Raw genomic sequence first — 11,729 nt, forward strand, 5'->3', positions numbered from 1 at the left:
TTAGGGAAGAGTCTCTAGGGCTATGACTGACAGAAAACTTGCATTTATATAGCGCCTTTCATGACCTCAGGACGTCCCAAAGCAATTTACAACTTTTGAAGTGTAGTCACTGTTGTAATGTAGGAAACGCAGAAATTAGGATAAGAGCCCAAAGGCACCGGAGATCTAAGGGAATGGTCCCCAGCATGAAGTTAGTGTTAGGAGATAGGCACAAGCACTCCTTGTGGAGGCCCGCAGGATGCACACCTGCCCCACAAAGAGTACCTGGAAAAGTTACATTTAAATACATAAACTGGCATCTTCTGGCCACTCTGCTGACTTCCGCCAGGTCCTGCTGTCAGGTTTGGCGTTCCAAATTTTTCAGTTAAAACGACGTTGCGCTGCTTATGCCATCGGGCTGTGACTTTTGAATGTCAGTTAGGCCCCCGCCTGCCTGGGACGGGTGGCTGTCTTGTGCCTGTTCTGAGGCGAATTAAGATGGTGGGGGACGGAATGCATCTCAGTCTCCCCCCCGCCATCTTAACTCCTCTGCCCACACCGTTTCCACCCGGCGGTCAGGGTTAGAATCAATCCTCTGGTTATTTTTCCATTGGTAGATAAAACTGGATGTCAGTTTTGAGTTTCTACTTTGACATAGGCTAATGCTGTCATTCACCCATGTCAGAGTTCTTGATCTTAGCTGTTAATGACTTGGGAAATTTTGAATGGAGACCATGTTCTGCCACATGGAAGGAGGAAAAGTCATCACTAAGTTGCCCTTGTGTACCAGTTTCCTCCCTTATATCCTTAAGCATCCTCAGATGCATCTTATCCGACCCCTGAGATTTATTCGCCGTTGGTTGCCGAACAGCTGTACAAACTAACTTGGTAGTAATGGGAATAGTCTCACAGCTTATCTCTGCAACACCCTTTAGTTCCCTTCCAGGATCAAATAAGTTGCCTGTCTCCTCCTTGGTAAAAAATGAGGCAAAAAACTTATTTAGCAATTTTGCAGCCTTGTGTAGCATTTGTCACACCCTCACCTGATTCCACTGTGTAGCCCCATTCCATTCCTCATTTGTCTTTTTCCCTTTATATAACTGAAAAACTTAACAATTAAACGTTAAGACTTCCAATTCAGAAGGACTGGATCATGCCAGCATTTTTTGGTTAATTTTTCCCCATTTGTGGATGGACCATCCGTTAGAGAATATCTTTCACTGGAGGATAGAAAGCAGTGCTGCTCTACAGAAACAATTCTGCTTTCTGAGTAACATCGATAGCAGCCATGGAGAAGTCTATGGTCTAGGTAGTTCCACCTCCCTGGCTAGAGGAGAAAGCCAGGTGATGGATGCTGCAGCAGAAGCACTGAAAAAATGGAAACATGTTAAAAAAGTTATTTTTTTTAAAAAGTCTAGGAAATTGAGAGGAGAGTAATACTGCAACATAGAAATTTTGCATGAAGTACTTTTATAAAAATGAACATTTAAGGGCTTTGTTGGGAGCTTAGTGAGAAAAGGAACCGTGTGGTGAGGTACTGAACCATACAAATCAGGAAGGTCCCAAGTGTGGTTTCTGGTTTGTGTTGAGTTATGTAATCTCAGCCAGGGTGACATTTGGAATGTCCCTAGGCTAGGAGGGAGGGGGAAAAAAACGAGATATGGTTCTTGTTACTGATCTCTGTCCTTTGACCCCTGCAGGAAAGCACACAAGTAAATGTCATGCAAGAACATGATTGAGACTGCCTGTGATACCTTCATCATGTTTGAATAGCTTAAGATCGCACATGAAGATCAGTCATGTGGGTGAGGTATCTAAGTGTTGCCAGTGCTCAGAACTCCAGGATGATTTGCCATTATTAGGAGCGAAAATGAAAAAAAAATCAAGGGGGGGAAACGAATTATCACATTATAAATTACGTAATTTTAAAAAAATATCCATTACCATGTAAAACATCTGCAATTGATAGAAAAAATACTTCACACCAGGAGCAATAACTAAACCTTGACCAAGGCCCACGCTGTTTTAATTTTCTCAACATTCAATAAACACATGGCCTCAACTGTTTAACCAATCTTCCATCAAACGTAGACTTCATAAAGACATGTTCGAACAAATATTTAAATATGATGCTAGTCAGGAAACCTGGTATGATTCTCCCTTGAGGCACATACTCTGTATGTAAGTTGTAAAGGCATTCTCAATCATCTATTTTCTGTTGTGAATACATTTGAAGCAACAGCTATTACTAACCAGCTATATACAACAGGTCAAACGTTTCACCTTAGAACATTAGGATAAAAGTTATAATAAAAATTTGGTTTACAATTATGACCACTCCTGTACATTTTAAAGATTACATCATGGGTGCCTTCATAGTATGACGTAACACTGCTTGATTCTGGGGATTATGAGGGGTAAGAGGTCTATGAGCTGAAGCATCTGTACATTGGGTTGGACATTGAGATGGCTTGTGTGGATATAAAGGGGGGGGGCCGGGAAGGCTATAGTTTATTTCTCAAATGGATACTGAATCTTCGTGATGGAGAAAATCAGTGAATTATAAATCAAAGGGACCACGTCCTTCAAGGTAAGAAGTGTACCTTTTTAATACAAAGCTTCACATCAATCTAAAAGGGTACAGAAACATCAGTCATAGGGAGTTTTGATTTGCTTCATAGAATTAATTTGATATTTAAAAGCCTCAGGCTCAAAGTAATACTGGCGAAATGGATATAGCACTATTACTCCAAATCTATTCACCTACTTCAGTTGCAAGTCTCAAAGTAGTTAATACATTGTGCACAGGTGCTGCGGAGGTTTACCGACCCACAGAATCAATGATTGACACAGGTTTGCCCCAACAATAATGGAATTTCCTGTTTTTAAGCAGGCAGTGCTGCCAGGCTGGATTTTAAAAGGTTACACCTGGGTAAAAAGAAAAAAAGGTGGGGTGCAGGAAGAAAATTAAATGAAATCAATGTTAAGATAGGGATTGAAGAAAATCGGTCAGATTGAAGAAATCAGTCAGGGTTAAAGTTACATGAGTTCTACAGGTTAAAGGCGCACATACATATCACTAATCTCCAAAATTCAAAAAGACATCTAGACTTTCAAATAACTGCTGCAGCTCACTGTGCATTTGCAGCCTCTCATAAGCCTCATCCTGGATAGAAAAAAAATGATGGCACAGCACTTTATAGAAGACAGAGGATTGTTTCTCCATTTGGGTCAACTCAGACTGACCTAAAATAATAAATAAGTAGAACAGTTCTATGAAGAAAGTTCCCGTTGCAGAGAAAACAGTTCTCCGATGGGAAGAAGTCAAACTTGTTAATGGTGCTGCTTGTGTTGTGGGGATGTGATCTCCTATAGCATTACACACACACACACGGCACTGCTCCAACTGGGAGCGTGCTCCAACTACATGCAATATTAAGATCATTTCTGGCTGTGCAGCTTTAGAGATTTGCAGTCAAGATGTCTCACCATCGACTCTGGGATTTCTACACATGCAACTCTGACAGATTTATATATCTAGTATCAAGAATCAAGTCTCAGATGTTGTTTGCAGTTATTTATATTTGTGAGACAATCATAAGTACTAACTTGTGACACTTGAATCTGGGACACATATGATCCAGCATTGAATTCCAAACATAATAAGTTGCTTTGTGTTAACTTCCATTGTATAAACTCCCTATTTCAGACAGTATACTTAATTACAAAGAAGGAAATAGCACCTTTCAAGGCCTCAGCACGTCTCAAACTGCTTCACAGCCAATGAAGTACTTTTGAAATGTAGCCACTGTTGTAACGTAAGAACGCGGCAGCCAATTTGCGCACACAAAGTTCCCACAAACAACAATGAAATAAATGACCAGAAAATCTGTTTTTGATGGTATTGGTTGAGGGATAAGTGTTGACTAGGATGCCAGGAGAACTCACCTGCTCTTATTTGAAAAGGTATGGCGATTTTTTTTCATGTCCCCACCTGAGAGGGCAGACATGGCCTCAGTTTAACATCTCATCCAAAAGGTGGCACCTCAGACAGTGCAGCACTCCCTCAGTACTGCACTGAAGTGCCAGCCAAGATTATGTACTCAAGTCTCTGGCTTGAACCCACAACCTTCTGACTTAGAAGCGAGAGTGCTACCACTGAGCCATGGCTGACGCAAAGTATTGAGCAAAACAGAAAATGATCCAAGCATTTTAAGTAAGATCAATTCACTGCCTCAGTTAATTAATTTTGCTTAAATGATTGTTTTACTGTAGGAACTAGAACTTGTATGTAGCAACACAGGGCAGGCTGACCCAAGATATACTGCTGCCTGCTTTGTTGCTTTCTGGCTAGAGAAAGGGGAGAATTCTGGGCACTGACCCAAACAGGCATGCACAAAGCTCCATTCGCCAGCATCCGAATGCCAATTAAATTTTAATTACCAGGGAGATGCCAGGATTGCCAAGTTTAATTGGTATTATATATTTCATTTTTAATCTTTTAAATGTTAGGGAGATGCCAATCCTGGCATCTCCCTAACATTTAAAAGATTAAAAATGAAATTTTAAAAGTATTTGGTTCACTGGACCAATTAAACTTGGCATTACACTGGACTGTAGTTAGACTACCTCTTGGAACTGGTCTCACAAACTTACTCAAATGCGCTTCAAGTAACTTCACATCTGAATTCCACCGTTTGGATCAAAATCATTTCACATCCACATAATTGTGAAGTATAACTAACTTTACATTCCAATAATATTGAACCTTGAGACAGGGCCATATTTTAGAAATGCAATGTGTCAAATATATGCTTTGATTAAGAGTTTTTTTTTTGCAGACTGAATTGTTCAATAAATTGAATTAGTAATGTTACAAAGATTTGCCAACAAGTATTTTTTTTATCTGCAATTGCTGAAAATCTGGATACAGAGCACAGTCTCTTGGAAAAGTTGTGTTTATTAAGATCTTCTTACAACTGTGCAGTCTGCAGCTGATTATATTTAGATTGGGTACACATTAGTGTTTGATTTTTTTTCCCTTTTTAAAAAGATGTTCAATTCATGCAGCAGTATGTTCTTGTAAAGCACTGTTTTAAAAACAAAAGTCTTTCCTTCTCATTTCCCCCAGGACCAGCACAGATTTTTTAAAAATTAATTCTCAGGATGTGGGTGTCACTGGCAAAGCAGGCATTTAATTGCCCACTGTGATGGGTCTTTTTCTTTTGCCACTGCAGTTCATGTTTGTAGCAATTTGATACAACTGACTGTCTTGCTAGGCCACTACAGAGGGCATTTAAGAGTCAACCACGTTGCTATGGGACTGGAGTCAATTATAGGCCAGACTGGGTAAGGGCAGCAAGTTTCCTTTCCTAAAAGGACATTAGTGAACCAATTGAGTTTTTGTAACAATCCAACAGCCTTGTGGTCATTTTTACTGATAATTCCAGATTTTTTTAAAAATTCAAATTCTCAAACAGGTTTTTGAATGCACAGTCTCTGGATAATTAGTCCAGACCTCTGAATTACTAATCCTGTAACATGACCACTACACTATAGAGCAGGTTATTTCGGTCTACTAAAAGAGCTGCTCTTTGGGCCCCATCACCAATACTATAGTGGTCAAACACTGAAAAAGTAGCAGTTATGCATGGATGTTCATAGCACACATCCCTGGAAAATTCAAACATTTTAATGTAAAAATGTACCACCTTTCTGGCATATTTCCCTGTTCTATCTATTGATTTACTTCTTATCCACAACATAACACAGAAAACAGAAGTTCAATCTTATTCATCTGAGTGAGATCAGGTTGCAATACTACCTCAATTTTGTTCTTTATGAAGTCAATAGATATACATCCCTCTCTGCAACACAATCTCTGTGCCTCTGTCACTCATCTTCTTACTCGTTTCTCTTTATGTCACGCTCCTCGTTTTTGTGAATTTTAGAAAAAGAGAGCTTATAAAGTAGTGCTACTCCAGTGACTTCAAGATTCCTCCAACTGCTGCCTTTTGTGCCAGCAAGTTCTCCCAACTCTACACCCAAAGTATGCATACTATACAAGTCTCTCACACTCCTCCATTCCCCAGACCCCTAAACAGCTGATCAGTGCACTGCATAAGTTGCTCCCCTACTTCCCATACCTTTAAACAGCTGATCAGTGCCTTGTATGTTGTTTCCCTGCTCTACAGATCCTCAAACAGGTGATCACTACACTGTATAGGAGAATATGTTTTAGACTGGTCATCAGCCTTATAAAAAAGGTGAATATTATCAGACAAGGTTAAACATCAAAAGGACAATCAGCTGCCTTACGTGGAGGAACAGTTACGAGCTGCCCAAAAAGTTCAGATCTTTTTTCCTTTGCTTTAATAACTTTGAACAAAACAAAGGGAAACTTGTAAGACTAAACTATAATAATATTCCTGCCGTCCCACAAAACACTCCAGTCCTTGTGGCGCCCATCGGTCGCGGAAGGCCTCAAGCATACCGGAGTTGCTCCTGAGATTGAAAGAGCTACATAGCACTTGAGGGAACCCTAATGCCAAGCCACACAAGTTGGGGACCTCCTGCAAAGTTTTACAGCTGCCATTCACTAGTCCTAATTCCTCCTCTGTTGTTTAGTTATTCACTCCCCATATAAATACGTTAATCTCTTGTGTCGCTCCCTGAAGGAGCAGCAGAACCTGTACCCAGCCACCAGAGCACAAGAGCATTGTGAGTGACTCAACCTCCCTACTTCCTAGAAGAAATATCTAAGCCTTTGTCCACTTGTGTCTGGTCAAAATCAGGAGCTGCTCTGGTGTGAGGTAATTGTCATCTGAATCAATATCCTAACACTTTGTGGAACAGTTATGACACCAAGTCGCCTATCTTACAAAACAAGTGTGAAAGTCTCACGTTCAGCCAAATGTGGTTAAATCCAGGACCCAAACAATTTGCATTTTATTTACAGACTCAATTTGTCTTTCCAATGTTTGTGTTGGATCACACGAAGTGGATTTCAGAAGAAGTTGAATGTCCTATAGGCTGTACGCCAAAGTAAATGGACATTCTTATGGCTGCATTAACATTCTTGTACTAGGTCCAAAAATAATGAGCTTAAAGCCTATCATGCGCCTATCCAAAAATCCTTAAAGCCTATCCAAAAATAATGAGCTTAAAGCCTATATTTATATATAAGGTATTATATATAAAGTGAAGCTCACACATCGGCACTTTGTTCTCATTATGGTTTATAATATTCAATAATATAGCTTTCAGAATGTTACCCCCTTTTGCCTTGTACCATCACCTCTATTATCATTTAATCACTCCTGCCCTCCACCCGAACACAGACCTTCCCCATTGTTCTCTCCTCCCACTTGCCTTTTCCTTGGCTCTGTACTTGCTTGAAAACTGTTAATCTATAACATCTTCCAGTTCTGATGAAAAGTCATTGACCTGAAACCTTAAGTCTGTTTCTCTCTCCACAGTAGCTGCCTGACCTGCTGAGTGTTTTCTAGCATTTACTGTTTTTATGTGTTTTCATCAGTTCTTGACCACACAACATATAGGATAACAGTCCCATTTGGCTGAATCAAGACTCAAGAAATTTTTCCATATGCCTCCATTCAGAGAATTTGCTGAAAAGATCCATGAGGAACAGATGTGTGTGCCCCCAAGGACTGTTTTTCATGGGAGTTAAGAACAGCTGTAACATCTTCAGTAAATCTCACGCTATGTAATACGATTTCCAGAACCACAATAAAATGTGACAAGGGATATATTATAACAATTGGTAGAAATGGAAAATACAACAGTTCTCTACAAACTACTGCTCGCACGTTCCACAATCATTGGTTGGCAAGCCTTGTACAAAAATCACCAGCATAAGACTACTGGTTGGGAATATCCATGTTCTGCACTCCTACTGCCCAGAATACATTATAACTATGGAATAACAAACTGTTTTGTATGGCAAACATGAAAGATTCCTTGCAATGAATACGCGATTAATTAAAGCTTGAACTGAACAATACAGACTAGATTCTGAAGTCACGGAAGATTCATATGGTCTTTTTGGTAATTGGTTATTTCCTGGATAATATCTTTAGAAATAACGGCAACGTTTGATGAGAAAAAGACAAAGGCAAATTATGACCAACTATCCCAGCTGCGAACACAAGGCAGTAATGCCATTAGAAGATCACATATGGTTTTTCCTCAATTAATGACCTAATCCTTCAGCTAAAGAAATTCCACATGTCATGTGAAATATATGAATGAGTGGTTGGCAGCTCTTCAACAACATAATGCTCATCATGTTTGTAAATAAAAATCACAAGATCACAGGGTTTTTTTTAACCCCCAATTTATTTAAGGAATGCTGCAAGTGGAAACATATTCTGTGGTTTTGAGAATTGGCTTCTTTCTAAATTCTACCATATCCAGCAATGATAGAAAGCTGTATTTTGCAGATGTATATATCATAGAATTGCCTATATTTTGAAAGCTGTAGCAAAAAAGTGCAGCTCTCTGAGCAAACAGATCATTCTGCAACTTAACAAATAATGAAATGAATATTTTTATCCCTGTGGTTTTTTTAATTAGGCTGCATATATATCAGTTAACAGTGTAAACTCTGAAATAATTTGACTTCTTCAGTTGTGCCTGAATCTGTCCTTCCTTGAAAGGTCACAGTGCCCCCTGACCTGTCAGTAACAACATTACATTTAAAATTCACGCACATACTTCAAAGTTGTTCCTTTCCCTAGACCTTTACCAGATGTCTAGGATCCGGCAGATATAGAGATCACATAGCTTTGGACATTGGATAGAGAGAGAAAATTCTGTTATACCTTGCAATTAACTGTGATTTATCGCAGCAACTCTAGTCTTCGAGTGAAGCTTCACACATGAAATTGAGTATCAAAGATTTTTTTCTTCAGTTAGGAATTGGAAGTGTAATGTTACGAGCCAATGCACGCATTATTTGTGACAGGACAAAGTGCACTTGTGCCATACTCAGGTGCAGTCTTCAGAGGGTTGTGACAGCAATAGCCACAGCAAATGTTTCATCTGCATAATTATTGCAGTGACATCTGTTGCTGAGGTGGGGGTTGCTGGGCCAAACTGTGGCATTCAGTACTAAGAATGCCCAACAGTGCTATTTTCCAATCATGATTTGTGGTACGAAGAACAAAAGGAATGCTAATAGGAATCTGGGCTTGGGTCGGAGAACGATAAAGAAAGCAATTAATTTTAAAAGGAGAATTTTTTTTTTTAAAAAGCGACTCCTATCCTCATCCAGATAGGATTGCCACCTCCATGTCCACTCTTTCTCCCCTCAGTTTAAAGAAGGAATAAGCATTTACATTTCAAGTCAGTCTCTATGACTGTTCCTCCCTGAAGCAGAGCCCCATAAACCTCATAAAAATAGCAGTCACTTGAGAGTGGGGATGGCTTGAGCTGCACCACTGCCTGAAGACAAAGTGGAGAAGTTAGTCCAACAGGTTATATGATATATTTCATTAATTAATTATCAAGTGGTCACCGTTTCTTTGAAGTGAAATAAAATCCTGATTCATTGATTAACATTCTTTTTATTCTATGCATCCAGATTTAACGCTAGATGAAGTTACAATTTGTTCTTTTGTTTCCAGTTAAAAATGAAAGTGTGATCAGTCGTTCACATAATGAGGTAACACATGTCAAGACATGCATATGAACAGGAGTTTTATTCTGGGGTGAAGCTAAGAGCTGAAACATTGCTTCCATGGTTTTAAAGAAAAACAATGCATGCACACCTTATTATTCATTGCTGCCACCAGATCATTAGGCAGTTTTGTGAATTTTTTTTAGCCATTTTACAAATAAAAGAAAATAAACATGATTTAAAATGAAGTTAAGTTCTGCAGCAGCTGAACAAGTGGTGTGGAAAGAACAGTTGAAATCTAACATGAATGTTCTGAGTGGATATATCGGGTCTTTTGCATATTTAGGACAAGTGATTGCCTAATATTATGGGATTGGGTTGCCTCTCAGGGTCAGGGTCTCTCAGTCTCCTTTATGCTGCTCGCCCTCATCTTGCTCTCCTTTCTTCTTTCTCTGCCCTAACGCTGTTGGTGGGCTCACCCTTTATCTCCGCTCATTTACTGCTTGTCCTCCTCCTCACATACCGGCTGGCCACACTCGGATCCGTCATTACAATGTAGAGCCATTGACTAGAAACCCAGCGTTTCCACTACTTCTGGAACTTTTAATGCAAAATTGCACAACTTGGGCTGTGGATACACGAGGTAAATGTAGAATTTGCAGTGCTCATTCCAAGCTGTCAAGACTGTGTCAAGTCACTTGCCCAAACAATTATCTAATATCCAATCACACTGTTCCAACAGTGATCTAATTAGGTGATTTTTATTGGATTATTGAGGCTTCTAGACTGAAAACAACTTGATCAGCAGATCACCACTAAATTACTGTGAAGACAATTTGCACAGAAACTTTGAGCTTTATAAAGCATTTGATCAAACCTTAAATGGCAAATCAGAAAGATTTTAGGTGTAATTATAATCATCAGCATCTTATATTCTGTCAAACACAATAATCACTTGCCAATGTTACATCTCAGATAAACTCCTGCTGGTTTTGCAGGAGTTAATGTTTTTTAAAAAACTGTGAGGATTACAGGGTTGACACTGATCTTGAAGTAATTTAGTGAGATGTAAAAAAAATCCTGAAAAATGTGATACATGTCAAACTTTTACCTTTGTACGAGAACTTCAGGCGTGGTTTACTTTGCTTCCAGGCTTCATTCACTGGTAAAAGGAACAAACAAAAAACACAGCAGCACAGAGCAGTAACCCGTGCAAAAGCAAACATAGTTTTTCTGCAGTCCCTTTCTCCGGTTAGAATGCTGCACACCATGTTACAAGTCTACGGGCATACATCAGTGCAGTCCAATCCCTCTGTAAACCAGCAAGGTCCATACCAATTCAATTAATTAAAGTTCACTGCTGAAATAGTCCTAAAACTAACAGTGGGAGTGGTGGACTTTCCTGCCAATCAGTCTCCATCAATTTGCATAAATGCGACGAGGCACAGGCAAGGAAGGAGTGGTTATGGCTGAGGCTGGCCAAACATTTCAAGATTACAGCCAGCAGTGCTAACATCTGCACAACAACAGCTTGCATTTAAACAAGAAAGCTTTTAAGATGCATACATCAAATAAACAGCGATGGCAGAGACTAGCTATTGTGGGTCTTTTTTAAGATAAGAAAGGTAAGACTTGAGGCTCATTTTCAATTAAAACAAATCTTTTAATCTATTTCAAACAGTTATCTATGTAAAAGTTATACAGCACTGATGAGAATATGATTTACACCGCAGTGCGGGAGGATGCAAGATCAGTATAATCCACAAGGTTAATTCCTCACCTCTCCTGGATCAAAAGATGCAGATATCAAGTAGAGCCATTTTACTACAGGGAAGTGGAATAATTAAAAGCCAAGTCCTCTTAGGCCACTTTTGCAGAGTTCCGAGGTTACAGAGAAAGAGGCCTAGGAGCAGCTTACTTCCCACCTTCTCAGAAGGGCATTGATGGACACAGAGGAAAATAGATTTTTTAAAAAATGAACAGGATTAAAAAAAAATCAAGAATGCGAAAACTATTCAGAAAATAACAAACTATAATAATAGACAGCAACACAAGGAATTTTGGAGCAGGTAAAGATCATTATGCCCGAAGCAGTTTCCTTTTCCATACA

The 11,729-nt window shown here is 39.3% G+C and overlaps 1 protein-coding gene across 1 annotated transcript in view; it reads right to left on the bottom strand.

Moving 5' to 3' along the window:
• Window positions 1-10,966, bottom strand: part of LOC137344476 (semaphorin-3D-like) — a 71,778-nt gene extending 60,812 nt beyond the window's left edge. Inside the window, exon 1 of the mRNA XM_068007468.1 lies at window positions 10,731-10,966. Coding sequence (XP_067863569.1) covers window positions 10,731-10,890 — 160 coding nt within the window. The 5' untranslated portion in view covers window positions 10,891-10,966. The remainder of the gene's footprint in view (window positions 1-10,730) is intronic.
• Between the last annotated feature and the right edge of the window lie 763 nt (window positions 10,967-11,729).

This window comes from Heptranchias perlo, chromosome 27, assembly GCF_035084215.1.
Source record: "Heptranchias perlo isolate sHepPer1 chromosome 27, sHepPer1.hap1, whole genome shotgun sequence".
Classification (NCBI taxonomy): Eukaryota; Metazoa; Chordata; class Chondrichthyes; order Hexanchiformes; family Hexanchidae; genus Heptranchias; species Heptranchias perlo.